The sequence below is a fragment of the Leuresthes tenuis genome, unplaced genomic scaffold, assembly GCF_036924035.1.
Source record: "Leuresthes tenuis unplaced genomic scaffold, fLeuTen1.0.hap1 SCAF_14, whole genome shotgun sequence".
In the NCBI taxonomy this organism is placed as follows: Eukaryota; Metazoa; Chordata; class Actinopteri; order Atheriniformes; family Atherinopsidae; genus Leuresthes; species Leuresthes tenuis.
In genome coordinates this window covers 8,130,029-8,144,150 of record NW_027325368.1, presented here as the reverse complement: position 1 = coordinate 8,144,150, position 14,122 = coordinate 8,130,029, and the positions used below count along the sequence as shown (strand labels likewise).

The window sequence follows — 14,122 nt, the reverse complement described above, 5'->3', positions numbered from 1 at the left end:
GGAGGATTCATTTCTCCATAAGACCTGTTGCCACTGATTTTCAGTCATTTGGCACAGCTCAGCCTTTTCTCGCCGTTTCCCTTCCTTAAGAATGGCTTCTTGACAGCCACCCTTCCATGGAGACCATTTCTGATGAGGCTTCAGTGAACAGTAGGCGGATCAGATGAATCTCTCAGGACATGACTTTCAGAAACTGTTCATCTGCTGTCGATAGTTTTAGACCTGCCCCTTCTTTTCGTCTTCAGTTGTCCAGTCTGCTCATATTTTTTCATGTAACACTGCACATTATGCTAAGCTAGCAGCTCTTTGGGAATCACCTTGTTGGTGCAGTTTTATGTCTCTCAAACTGACATATTTGGCATTATTTGTAGTTCAGGCTAGAGAAACGAGAGCAAATGACGTCACATAGCATAAGGCTGATATTTAGTGCCTAAATCTATAATTATCTAAGCTGCATGTGATGTGTAGACACAATGTTGGTTCTCGTGGTTTTTTGTGCTGGAGGGATTCATAGGTCATTGTTAAAAGACTTAAAACAAGGACTGGGCTGAAAATAAGTGAAAAAGCAGCGATCTAAAATGAAACCTCAGTTTTTCCACAGCATCTTATATATTCACAGAGATTACTATTACGAGTCCAATCACTTTGTGCCTTAAATGTGGAATAGTAAATAAAGAACTTCTTCCTGAAGATTTTTAAGCTCAAAATGACAGATTTCACACTCAATCAACACTGTGAACATCTTGTTCTTGGTGCAGAAGCTTCTGAACTCTTTCCTTTTAATAGTACCTGCATGCACCACTTTTAATTCATGGGCAGCACTCTGAGCGCCTACAGCGCCACCTGCTGTCTGAGCGGGACTCTGACACACCAGCAACACATCACACCAGCTTAATTTCACAACAAATAAAATTTATTCAATTATATATTACAAATATGTACAAGTCATGTAACAAGTAAATATTAAAATAGACATTTTTTTTTAGAACTATCGTTCAAAAGGCATTATGTTGAAAAAATAGGATTTGTTGTGATCTCACATTGAAACTGTAAAAGTATTTTTTGTTTTTTTTTTCCTTGGAAGCCACAACAGACTTTAATGTGCGCGAGACACGATGGACGACACGGGAGGAGTGAGGCCGTGAGAGGGACAAAACACAATGTTAGAGGGGGAGGAAATAAAATAGCTGGAACAACTTTAGTAAACCTCACAAGTAAGTCCACAGAACGGCTTTTTAAGGGGGGGGGAAAGAAAAGAAAAGTACAAACATCGCAACGCATGCACAGCATTTAACTGCCGAAGTCAAGACACGCCAGCTGTGGCGTGGAGCTCCAGATGAGGAGGGGGGGGGGCGGTGAAAGGAAAGAACAACGAAAGCCAACACATGCTTAAGAGCCAACAGCAACGAGAACATCACGGACGAAGAGGACACTCGATATAAAAAAAAAAAAAAGAAAGAAAAAACAACTTTGGTCCATTAAAACGTCAGACGGAACAAGTTTACAATCAAAATATCTATTCATTTTTGTTTTTTTTACAGGTTTAAAACAATAATTACATGACTATTTACAAATGCACATTTTTTATGTATAAAATAAGTTAAAAAATTAAGAGCACAGTCTGTACACAATGTATGAACACTCACTTTGAAAACAATTGAAATCTTTCAGTTGTGTGACCCTGCGTGCTGAGCAGCAGCGGCTGGTGCTCCGCTCCACCCGACCCGGTTTTTGGTCTCCGCTCTCTGGGCGCCATCTGTGGCCCGGACCCCCGTTTTCGCGGTCGGCCCTTGTTCCCGCGGCCTGCCCGCCTCTGACTGCGGGAGCTCGGGAGTCGAGTCGTCTCTTTTCTAAGTGCTCCTTGGTGTTGGCGCCACAGTCTAAGTGCTTCACATTTTTTTTCTTTCCCGTTCCCACGAAACGCGCAGACCGCCACTCGTGTCGGTAACGTGGCAGAGCGCTCATATCGGGGTGAGGTCGAAGTCGTCGTTGACCTCCACGAGCGGGATGTAGAACTCCGGGATCTCGAAGATGCTGGTGGACTTGTAGGTGGCCGGGTCCAGCTCCTGCAGCTTGAGCTGCCACTCCAGACGCTGCACGGCGTTCAGCGCCGCCGCCTCGTGCTGCTGCCTCATCAGGAGACACGTCTGCGGAGGAGAAAGGAGGTCATTACTTCATCCAGCACAGCTGTTCTCGTTTAGATCAGAAGTGGAAGAGGGGAAAGAAAAGAACAAAGGGAGACATGTTTTCTCTAACCTGCCAGAATTTCCCCACAAACGGATGGTCTCAGATAAATAAAACTGATTTCTGGAGGATTAGCACAAACTCGGGATCACATTTTTAAACACCAACTTTACAGGAATGCGAGGTAAGAGACGTAAGAAGCCATCTGAGGATTTTATCTGTGACTCAGCCACAAACGAGGAGGTTTCCTGCCTGCAGAACCTGATGGAAACTGATGTTTTCCATGTGGAATAAAGAGCTTTCAACCTTCTTACATCATCTCCACGACAAACAGTGAGCGCGCTCCGTCTTTGGTGACAAACCTCGTGATTTAAAGCCGTTTGCCACAAAACTGGAAGACTCGATTATCCACAAACACACAGAGACTTTAATTAAACGATAAGAAAAGGAGAAGACCTGGAGCTGGGTGAACGCTTCCTTCCATCCGACCATAAACTCCACCAGATGATGGGTTTAAGGTCCACAGAGAACGTTGTGTTTTCGTACATAAAAGTGAAGACAGATTTAATCCCACTCTGTGACTGGAGCAGAAAGCTTTCCCCCCCAACATCCTGTGAGTGGATCACCACCGTTACTTTAACATTTAACTGTCATCCTGTGTGTGTGTGTGTGTGGCCTCCAGCATCTGCAGCTGCTCAGAAACCAAAACAAACACAGTTCTCAAAAGAAAATGGATCCCATAGAGGTTGAAAAGTGACGCCGTTACTGTGTAGTAAATAAAAGCGACTTCCAATCCTGCCTTTCTTTCTCTTTACCCAGTGAAACCAGCTCTTTAGCGTATCAGGAAATATAGAACTTTAAGGTTTCAAAGCTCACTTTTGTTGGTTCCCAGTGAAAATTAAAAGAAACCGACTTTTTTTCTTTAAAGAACGCATTCAATGACCTGTGGAGTCAGAGGTGACTTCAGTCAGATCAACTTAAACCGTTCACTGTCAGAAGACTCATCACTGGTGAGAAATACGGCGTCAGAAGAATAACAACAATGCTCTCTCATGGTCATGGCACTGCATATTAAAGGAAAAAAATAGCCATAAACGGCAAATTCGAATTAATCGATAAAATCGATTCACTGCCCAGCGCTGGGAGCTGATCTAGAAACATCTAAAGTCACACCTTTCAGGCCTGATGCCACGAGCGTCACATCAACACTTCAAGAAACAGAAGCAATACAATCTTTTTTAATTAGTTTCCTGACACAAAAAAGGACAGTTTGAAGTTTTCAGGAACTTAAAGCCTTCGGTTGTCATGGGCAACACCAAGGATAAATCGTTTGATCTGTAAAAATTCTCACAGCAATGCTTTCCTGAAGCCCCATGTGACATTTTTAACCACTCTGTCGTGTCTGTCCAACGGTTTAAACCCAAAGACGATTATTTAACTGCTAACGCTGGAGAGAAGTTTCTGCGTTTTTACTTGGAAAAATCTCACCTTCAGTTTGTCAAACTTGTCGTCGACGTCCTGTAACCAGGACATGAACTGCCTGGCGTTGAATCGGTCTCTTACAGACGTTTTGCCGTCGTCATTCTGCGAAACAAAAACAACGACTCAGCCTTTTTCTCATGAAGATGAACGTGAGACAAACGTGGAGCGAGTCCTGAGAGCCGTCCCGTTACTAACCTGCACGTCTTGAGGCATGTTGTACACTTCGGCATCCAGTAGGACGGTGCAGGCACTGAAAGGCAGAGTCTGATTGGCTAGTGTTCTCGCTGCCCGGTAATGAACTCGTAAGACTTCCTGCTCATTTGAAACAATCAGCTTTTCCTGAAAGAGAAACAAAAGTTCGGTCAGTCCCGACGATCCAAATAAAAAAGCACCTTCGAGGGCAACATCAACTCCACTGGTTCAACAGTACGTACTCTTTCAATGCTGTGCTGCAGTCGCAGCTTCATCCGCACAACCTCTTGTTGTTTGAACATCTCCTTCAGCTGCTCCGGTAACGATGGAGGCGGAGTTATCTGCACAGTGAAAAACACAGTCAGCACTGCAGCTGGATGGGACTGGATCGTTCATCGCTGCTACGTCCACTAAAATAAGAACACGTCCAGATCCATCGATACAGAAGCAATTTATTGCTCCAAGGTGAATTCACAACATCTCCAACTTAACCACCAAACTTCACTAATCGTTACATTATATCAGGCAAACTGCATCTCCAACCTAAATGTGAGGAGCATCATTTGATTTATTCGTGAACTACCAACATCATGATGTTTTTGAAAGGCTCTAAAAACCACCACCAGTAATCAGAGCTGTTTGACCACAATGCCGTGGCTTTCCTCAGAACCTCACAACCGCTGAAAGTGTCAGCCTGCATGTGGGAAATGAGGCCGCTAGCTTTAGATTAGCAGCCAGAATACAAACTTCAGAGAAGTGAGTGAAATGTCAACAACCTTCAGTTTGAAGTTGGACTTAATCAGTGGGGCAACATGTAAACCTTTCTGCTGATAGATTTCTTAGATTCTGCCATTATTAAAGTGTCTGACCAGCATGTGTCGCACACTCTGCTAGCATCAATAGTTCAGAGAACACCCACAGGTTTCCTGTAGCAGACCACACACCACCTCATATAGGAGGCTATTAGCCTGCAGCCTCACAAATCGCACAGTTTGGTTCATATTTTCATGCCTCTGAAATCAGAATCTAGAGATGACTCACCGTCGGTATGCAGAGTTTGCTGAGTGGGTTCCCATCCAGCAGATAGGATCCGTTGAAGGTCACATATTCGTCATAATACTGCGGTGGTTGGGGGGTGACGCTGCACAAGACTTTGCGCTTCTCCTCGATCTTCTTCCGTATGTGCAGGAACTCGTAGTAGGGGTTGGCTCTCTCCGTCTGATAAGGCTCGATCTCCTCCAGCTTTATGGAGTCCACGATAGCGGCGAGAGACTGCTGGCCCTTCTCCTTTTCCTGCTGAGCGGTGGAGCACGACTGGGAGGTCGACAGCTTGGGCATCTTCCTCTTGCGTGGATGGGGCACGTGGATGTCCCCGTCGTCATCCGCAGGGCGCACCTTGAGCTTCGCCCCAGAGGAATCAGAGTCGCGGTCTCCAGACTGAGGAGAGGAGCTCCCTGAGGCGCTGCTGCTGTCCGTCTGAGGTGCTGACGGATAGGTGCTCTGACTCTGCTCTTCTTCAGCTGACGATGACTCGGGTTTCTCGTCAGCCGGCGTGAACTCCATCGGCTCTGAGTGGACCTCTGCCTTAGCTTCAGATGGACCTTCTGTACAGACTTGGACCGGTGAGCTTTCTGTTGTAAGAGAAGCGGCAGCGCCGGTGCTGTTCTCTGAGCTCTGTTGGATGTCGAACATCTCTTCAGCCTCAAGTTCGGGGCTTGGGGACGGCATGCTGTCCTCCATCTGAGCTTCAAGACACAGGCCTGCGTCGTCACTTGAAGGTCTGGATCTCTTGGCGTCTTGGTTATTTACGATCACATCCACTTGAGAACACCTGGACTCAGTTTTGCTAAAACCCGGTGAGGACTCTCCTGCAGCAGAGCAGGGAATGTGTGAGCTGGTGGACGGTACTGGACTCCTCTCCCCCTCTGCTCTTAGGTTTTCTAAACACATCTCTGAATTCTCTTGTTCTGATCCATCAGGATTCTCCACAGTTTTGTCTTTGTGGTCAGAAACCTGCAGGCCGCCCGACTCTGTCTGTTGCTGGTTCTCAGTACCAGAAGACAGGGGCGGTTCCTTCTGCTGGAGGGATTTTGTGTTTGTGAGCACTGATGGCTCAGAAGCTGGAGAAGCTGCAGACACAAAGGGCTGATCAGATTCTTTGCTGCTACATTCTGCCTGTGAGTTCTCCATTGGACAGGGGACGTCTTTTGGCACGCCTGGATCAGAGCAGGGGGGAGCTTTTAGCTCTGCTGCTCCTGCCTGTGAGGACTGTGGAGGTGTCAGGTTTTTACCCAGAAGATCTCTGCTTAGCAGTTGTGTTGGTAAGCATCCAGCTGTGCTCCCTTCCCTCTCTGTAAGTGGATCTGCAACAGAATTCAAACATTGCTGAGCGGCGATGCTCTCCTCAGGTTCCGGGCTCTCCGTTTTTCTCAGCTCCTCTTCCGTGATCACAGTCAGGCCGGAATTGGGCGGATGTTCGACAGCTTTACCTTCAGACGAGCTGACATCCTCGTCCAGAATAGCCCTGAGGTACGGGGATTCGTGTCTGCCCGACAGCAACGTCCGGTTACTTTGCGGAACATCTGGAAGACTGTTGCAATCTTTGTCGTGGACAGAAGGCGACCTGGCGGCTTGGATGACGAGGGAAGACTGGAGAAATGCAGGCTGGGAATCGGAGGCTTCCAGGTTCAGGTCGGAGTCGTATTCAGTGATTCTCGGCGTCAGTGTTGTGGCCTGGCAGGAATCCTCGGAGCTTGCAACAGAGACCAAGGACACAGACCTGGACATGAGGCCGCAGCGTTCGCTCTCTGGCCGCGGGGATCTGCTCAGACAGTTTTCCACAGCCGATATGACCTTAGCACCGATGGCAGGCAGACTCTTCCCATCCAGAGACAACGTTCTGGGGCTTGTGCCGTCCTTCAGGGATTTATCTCTGCCGTGGACATCAGATGCTTCAGAGCTTTTCGAGCGGATTAACTCCTTACTCAAACATGGTTCGGGTTTGGTTCGATCTTTAGGTTTGGACTTCCCAGGATCAGTCAGAGGCCGCTGTTTAAGCCGTTCCCGCTCTTTCTGTTTGATTTTTTCCATATGTTTCCGATGCCACAGCTCAATTTCTTGATCTTTCATGCTGAGCATACGCTCAAAGCTGGTCTGCATCAGGTCATCGTTCACAAGCCTTTTTTCTTTTGGCTTGGCGTCTCGTGCTGCCTGAGGGGCTTTTAATTTGGCCTTGTCTGTGTCCGCCTCGCTGAGCTTGGTCTTGCCGATTCTGGCCTGCTGGGAGCGGTCTTTGTGCCGGTCTTTGTCCTTGTGTCTTTCTGAGTCTCTGTCGCGGTCTCGCCGGTCACGATCCTTCTCTGGCGTTCTGACTACTTCCTCCTTTGATTTTGTGGATAAGACCTTGCCGCTCTCAGACAGATAACTCTTCTTCTCTTCTAAAAGTAATTTCAGATTGGAGCTTGAGGAAAGAGTTCCATCTTTTATCTTGTCTCTCTTCTTCCTGTCGCAGTCCTTCTCTTTAGAGCGATCGGATTTGCTATGATCTGTGGCCTTCTCCAGAGGTTTTCCTCTCCTGTCAGTGTTTGCACGATCTTTGTGATCCCCAACACTGTACTCTCTGTCCTGCCTCTCCCTATCCGACCGTTTGTCAAGCTTATCTTTATTTTTCCTGCCATCTTCATGCTTTTTTGCTGCGGATAAAGATTTCACTTTTTCGTTCTCTCTACAGCTTTTATCTCCCGGGGAGAGGGAAGAAATGGCTGCCGTTCTCTCTTTTTCCTTCCAACGGTCCACTGAATTCTGTGGTTCTGCTTTGTCAGAGTGTTCTGTTTTGATCTTTTTTTCCTTGTCAAGATGCCTTTTCTCCATTTTATCGGAATCCTTTTCCTTTCCTGGGAGCCTCTTGTCAGGTTTCTCACGTGAGCCTTTTTCTGAAGGCTCCAGCTGTTCTTGATCAGCTGTAATCCCACTTATGGGTTTCTCCTCAGTCTCCTCTTTCATGCTGTTGCTTTGCAGCGACTCCTCAGGAATCCGCCCTGAGCCGTGGCAGTCCACCTTCTCGTCACGCTCGCTCGGCTTTGAATCCTTCACTTTCTCCCCGTTACCAGGGGCCTCCTTTCGCTCTTTTTTGAAGGCCTTGTCTTTTTCTCGCTCCTCTCTCGGCCTCTTTTCCTTGCTGCTGTACTTCTCCTTTGCGTTTCTCTCATCTTTGGCAGGGGAGGAATCGGCCGTCTTCTGAAGCGAGCTGTTGTCTTCACCTTCCTTCTTCACTCCCAGAGGCTCGTCGGTCTCATCACTTTTGAAAAAATTCTCTTTCCAGAACTCTCTGTCGAATTCCAAATTCCTGTGGCCATCTTTCCTGGCCTCCTTTTGCCTGTGGCGGCTCCTCTCGGCCTCATACTCCCTCCTGTGTTTATCCTTTTCCTTGTGTTTAAGTTTATGCTTCTTCACTACTTTGCCATCTAAATCGGTCTTCCGTAAGGCACCTTCACAGCTGTCTATACTGTTTCCTATGCTGCTGTCTTTGTAGGGGCTCAAATGACCGTCTTCTCCGTCCACGCCGCCGTCTTTCTGCTGATGTTTGCTCTTTTCCTTGTGCTTACAGCCCTTGGTGCTTGAGCTTTCAGTGCAGTAATCTGCCTCTGTGTAGTGGTTGTATTTGACACCATCCATTGGACATGGGCTGTCGCTGATGGAAACGCATGTCTTAGTATTTTCCTGTTTGAGTGGTGTTTGTTTATCTGCCAGGCTGTGGTTCAGTTTGGGAGATTTGATGGACGACAGATGGAAGAGGTGGACGGAAGAGTCATCTTTAGGACTGAAAGACATTTTGAAGGAGTCCTCCTCCAGACCCCTTTCTGTGCTCTCAGACACGGTTGCAAGAGACAGGACTAAGGTTTTACTGTTCTCTTTCCCATCCTCTTGGTTCTCCTTGTTTTTATTCTGGCTTTTGCTCTTCCTCTTCACTTTACCCTTGTCCCTTTGCTCAGCATTGTCCTTTTTTGATCTCGTGTCTGGCCTGTGGCTCTCTGAGCTCTGAGAGCAGGTGGGCGAGTTTCTTTTTTCCGACAGGCTCTCCATCTCATCGCTGGAGGTGTCTGAACTGCAGTGGACACGAGAGGCTTTCTGCTTCTTAGACTTTGAGGAAGAATCCCCCTTGCTGCTCTGCTTTCCCGCCACATGATTCCTATCTTTGTCCTCCTTCTCTCTCTGCCGTAGTTCCCTCCTGAGAATGTGTCTGTCGTTCAGGGCTTTACTGAGATCCTCCTCCTCCTCCTCGTCCTTAAACTCGTACTCATCCAGCCCCGGCATGGACGACGATGCTTTTGTGGCCGGTTTGCCATCAGAGTCCTTTTCGGTGTCAGAATCCTCCATGTTCTCATCCACACTGGATGGATTGACAGATGGTGGGTCTTCAGATTCTGTTTAGAGGAGAAGATCAGGTTTTAAATCATACAAGCAGAAGCCAATAAAAGCACTTTATACATCCATTTAATCACAAGCCGTTACTGAAGATTGCATAAATATATAATCTCTATCGTTATTTATTTAAAGGACATCCATCACGAGCGTAATGTAACAATATTAAAATCCATGTTGCAGCGAACACACAGCGACCTGTACACACCTGAGGAGGTGTCATCTTGGTCCGACAGTGGCACCTCCCCCTTTAAGAGCTGTTCAAGCTCCTGGGAGTCGGCCACGTCCACCGGCCGCTCGCCGCGCTTGTTGGCTTGGAAGGCGTTTCCACCATGACGAAGGAGAAGTTTGACGATCTGCAGAAAAATGATGCAGAGATTCATCAAAAAAGAGAAAAGGCTTGTGTTTTTAAAGGGGGAACAAGAAAAAAGGATTTTAATCAAACTTGATTTTTGATTTTCCCTTTTTACGCTCAACATGACCTCACTGGCTGCTGTTACTTTGTACTTTAAAAGAAAGCTACAGGTGAGGTGGTAAGTGCCATAAGCATCACCCGGGCCAGGTGTACTCTGATCTGCAAGACCTGCCTTCCTCTGCAGTCAGTGTGTCACCCACAGAAAAACAGATCACCTTTTGTTTCAGGTGCTGAAGACATAAAACATTACGGATATGCTGATAACCCCATGTTTGCCTCCCTCCATGTTAAATCTGTTGAGCAACAAAGTTAATCTAAAAATTTCAAACATGTCAGACCTCCACAGAGACCTTAATCAGGGTTTTCCCTGTGCAGCTCCCAAATAAGACCTGCTGTTGTGGAGCCACTTCGCTCTTATGTTCTTACATCTTTGTGCCCGCTGCTGGAAGCATCATGGAGAGGCGTGTCATCATCCAGACCCTGCGTATTCACCTCTGCACCCGCTGCTATTAAAACCTTAGCCACGTCGTAGTAACCAAGATTACAGGCCTCGTGAAGGGGAGTCCAGCCTGTGAGAGAAGGAGCAACCTCAGTGAGTTCTCAGAATGTGCAGCTGCAGTTTGTTTCATTCACACACACAAAAAAAACGCATCTGCACAGGAAGTACAAATTTCTAGGCTGGCTGGTGTTCCTATTATCTCATCATGAGATATCACCTTTGAATCAGCAGCTGCTGCTCAGCTCCATGTCATTAGCAAACATACAGACTTAATGAAAGCTGTTAAATGATTATCTTCAGCGGCATCATACCTGCAAAGTCTTTGACATTGACATCAGCTCCAAGGCTAATGAGCTCTTTAACTTGCTTAGCATCTCCCCGGATCGCTGCCATGTGAAGGGGAGTCTCCCCGCGCTCGTTCCTCTTGTTGACTTTGTCTTTCTGTCGAGACGAGGCGCTGCTGGGGACTTTCTTCTGGACAGGGGTCGTTTGGGAGGGGTGACTGGGTGTAGAGTCTGGACACAGGCAGAGCGAAAATAAGGAATTAACTGTATGAGCAAAAAGCAATTTACAATTTAAGCTGTTTCATGGACGGGTGTCAGGATAGAAGTAACATCCTCACTGAGTTGATTCCAACTTCATTTAGAAGAAGTGATAAACCAACGACTTGTGGACCAACAATAGCTCTCAGTGCAGGTGAAAACAAAGCAAACCCACCAGAGAGAAATCCAGAGTGGGCGAATAAACACTGAGGTGCTTTCTGAGAAAAGAAGAAAGTGCAGCACAGCTTGCCAAGATAAGAAGGTCTAGATGTCTGCTGAAAATAACAGTGGTGGATGATTGCAGCTCGACATCCAGACAAGAGAAGACACCGTTCCAAGAGGAGGGCGTCTACCATAAAGAGGGTTCAGCACAAGGAGCAAAACACCCAAGAAAGGCCAGACTGAACTCAGCCATGAACATTTCAAAAAGACAAAGTAGTTTTGTAAGATGAAACAGGAAGTCAAGCTGAAACATAAGAATAAGAAGAGAAATGTCTGGAGAAATCTCACACATGGAGCAGGTGTATGTTCTCAGAGAGATGTGCTGTCTGACCTGATTCAGCAAAATGCAGCATCTCCGACAGCAGCCAGAGTCAATCACCTCATTTATCAATGATTAAGTCTGCTCAAACTCTTAAAATTAAAACTCCAACTCTGCTCTCCAGTTGAATTTTGAAACAAAACGTCTTAATTGTTTCCAGATCTGATTTCAAACCTTCTCTTCTCGAGTAAGATTAACGGAAACCTGCATGACTCTTAAAGGTCGTCTGTTTTTAAACAGATTAGAAGTTAAATCAATGATTCATAAAATATCCAGAATATCAGTCAAACTGCTCAGAAGCATGAGTCATCCCACAGTAAATATCGTTAAGGATGTGGTCGAGCAGTTGCACAAACCTGGACTGTTGGCAGTCATCTGCATCAGGAGAGCCATCTGCTTGCGCTCCGACAGCGGATATCCAAACAAAAGGTTCGGTGCCTGGGACTTTTTGCTCCCAGCCTCCTTCTTCACCTTCTTCTTATCTGGTCCATCTTTATCTGCAACAGAACCAAGAAAGATTTTAGGAGACGATCCAAGACGAGACGAATTTCTTTGACAAACAGCACCGTCATCGCCACAGTAACACATTTTCCTCCACCCCATGTATCTGTTGGGCTTGCAGAGAAACAGATGACAAGCGTGAGGTTGGTAAAGAAGGGACAAAATAAAGGAGGAAAAAAAAAAAAAAGACAGCATTCTCTGAAGCCAGCCAAGTGCAGACGGCACTCCTCGGGGCCCCCCTGTTCTTCGATCGGTCGACTGTTACTAGACACAGACATGCTGAGCTGTAATAGGGGCAGATGCAAGGCGAAAACACACACACGTGCATGTGTGTGTGTGCGTTTACAGCGGCGTAGTAGCGCAGAGTGGGTGACGTGACTCGAAGAGGAAACGGGGGGCTGAGGATCGGGCTGCAGCGGTTACCTGCGTATATCCTGCAGGGAGGCACTAATCTCTCTCCCCAGGTCTCACTCGACTGGCCTGGGTCTGAGTCATCTACAGTGCAAAGCAGAGAGGATGGGGAGGGGGGAGGAGGGAGGGGAGAGCAAGGAGGGGGTGGAAGGGTGGGAAAGCACTGCATTAACGCTCTCACACCCTCCACATTTCACATGTACTCAAATACAGGCAGGCACAGCAGCACACTCGCACTCCACGCAACAGATTATGAGTCATGGCAACACAGGACACAGGAGGGGAGATCCAATCAGGCGGTCAGTGGAGTCATTGCATCGCTTCCTCCTGCAGCTGCTCAGGACCTGACAGGCACTGGGGAGAGCTGCTGGAAGGCAAAAGCCACCCTCAAAGCTGGTTTACATTTAAAACCTGTACAATGTATAAATTATACTTAAATTGAGGGTTCTCATGTGTTAGAGTGAAGAAAGACCACACAATGAAAATCCTCCCGTTGAGCTCGCTCTACAGAGGAGATGAGGACAAACCGTCAGCTCTCTATAAACATAGGCTTTACAACACATGAACCTATTTCTAGGGCTCAAATCTCATGTAAACATTCAGTTACGCTTCTAACCAGATGATGGGAGCTGAGCAGAGTTTACTTAAGCACGAGAGTAAGCTTAAGATGGCTGAGTTGTAAAGCCGAGCACTTGAGTGAGACATTTATCTCAGTTACTGCTCAGTAAGTTTCAAGGCTACTGCAAAACGCTCGCACCCTCCTTAATGGAAAAATAGCTTTGATTTGTAACTTCATATCTTTGAGATTCAGGTCTTACGCAGTGTGTTTGCTTTTGTTGTAGATGATACGACTACACGGGATGGAGAGTGTATCGAGTAGACTCCAGATGAGCTACAGTGCCAGTATTTACACTAACCAAAGAACATATCGTCCAGCAGAACAGTGAAGCTGAGTGATGTGTTTTTACCCATTTTTGGCATGCAATGCTCATCGTGGAGTAAGAATCATTACAATTTATCTCGGAGAAACAGATCTTACATCTCCTTTAGCGTGTTTAAGTGCATCACAATGGATTCCACCTTTTCAATAAACAACCTCGCAGAATAATCAGACTGCTGATCTCTGGTGAAGAGGAAACGAGTGAAGATAACGACTTGCTTGGGTCAAGTAAAAGGAAACCAAAGCCTCGCAATGAGTTTTAAACTGTCTAATACCAGCAATGGATAGACATCCACATAAAATGACTATGTTCATTCTTAAACTCATTCCACCTCAATCTGCTGACAGAGGCAAGGACAAACTCTGCTGATGGTAGTAGGTAAGCTGGTTATAAACAAATGGTTGTCAATACATTGTTTTTTCTATTCACATGCACCGTTAAATTAACACAGAATGCTGCATGTTTAATCAAAAGCTTTATATTGACGTATTGTGAGGTCCAACTCGGGTTCCCGACCGGACCAACCTTACTTAATACACAGATCAGACCAAACCTCGTCACAGAGATCAGATTTGGACCCTATTGTCTTACAAGTTTGACCTACTGCGAGTCTAAAATACATGTAACTAGCCACCAGGGGGCAGTGCTAGGACATGGCAGTGAGCCAGCAGCATGGCAGTTTGAGGAGGGAGGAGGAACAACAACAGTCCTTACCAGTGTCCGAGTCACGCTCCTCTGTCCGGGGCGGACTTGTAGTGAAGGAGAGCTTGCGCTTCATGGAAGACTTGGCTTTCCCTTCCTTCCCCAGCAATTCACTCCGGTCCAACTTCGGAGTCTTGGTGAAAGGGGACAACTTGTCTTTGCTCTATCGCAGGAACACAGGAAGGGGGAAAAAATTAAAAATGAGGCATGTCAAACACTCCAAAGGTGTGGCTAGAACTGCAATCTGTGCGTGTCTGTGTATGTAAACAATACAGCCGTACCCATTAATAG

At 46.7% G+C, this 14,122-nt stretch overlaps 1 protein-coding gene across 2 annotated transcripts in view; it reads right to left on the bottom strand.

Moving 5' to 3' along the window:
• Positions 1 to 891: 891 nt before the first annotated feature.
• Positions 892 to 14,122, bottom strand: part of ankrd12 (ankyrin repeat domain 12) — a 33,362-nt gene continuing 20,131 nt past the window's right edge. The window contains exons 3-13 of one of the 2 annotated variants that reach the window (XM_072363908.1): positions 13,844 to 13,994; positions 12,201 to 12,272; positions 11,633 to 11,773; positions 10,505 to 10,708; positions 10,121 to 10,263; positions 9,488 to 9,635; positions 4,900 to 9,281; positions 4,101 to 4,199; positions 3,862 to 4,005; positions 3,673 to 3,768; positions 892 to 2,147 (exon numbers count right to left, since the gene is read on the bottom strand). In XM_072363908.1, the coding sequence (XP_072220009.1) occupies positions 1,962 to 2,147; positions 3,673 to 3,768; positions 3,862 to 4,005; positions 4,101 to 4,199; positions 4,900 to 9,281; positions 9,488 to 9,635; positions 10,121 to 10,263; positions 10,505 to 10,708; positions 11,633 to 11,773; positions 12,201 to 12,272; positions 13,844 to 13,994 (5,766 nt within the window). In that variant the 3' untranslated portion in view covers positions 892 to 1,961. The remainder of the gene's footprint in view (positions 2,148 to 3,672; positions 3,769 to 3,861; positions 4,006 to 4,100; positions 4,200 to 4,899; positions 9,282 to 9,487; positions 9,636 to 10,120; positions 10,264 to 10,504; positions 10,709 to 11,632; positions 11,774 to 12,200; positions 12,273 to 13,843; positions 13,995 to 14,122) is intronic. The other variant, XM_072363909.1, reaches the window with a different exon arrangement.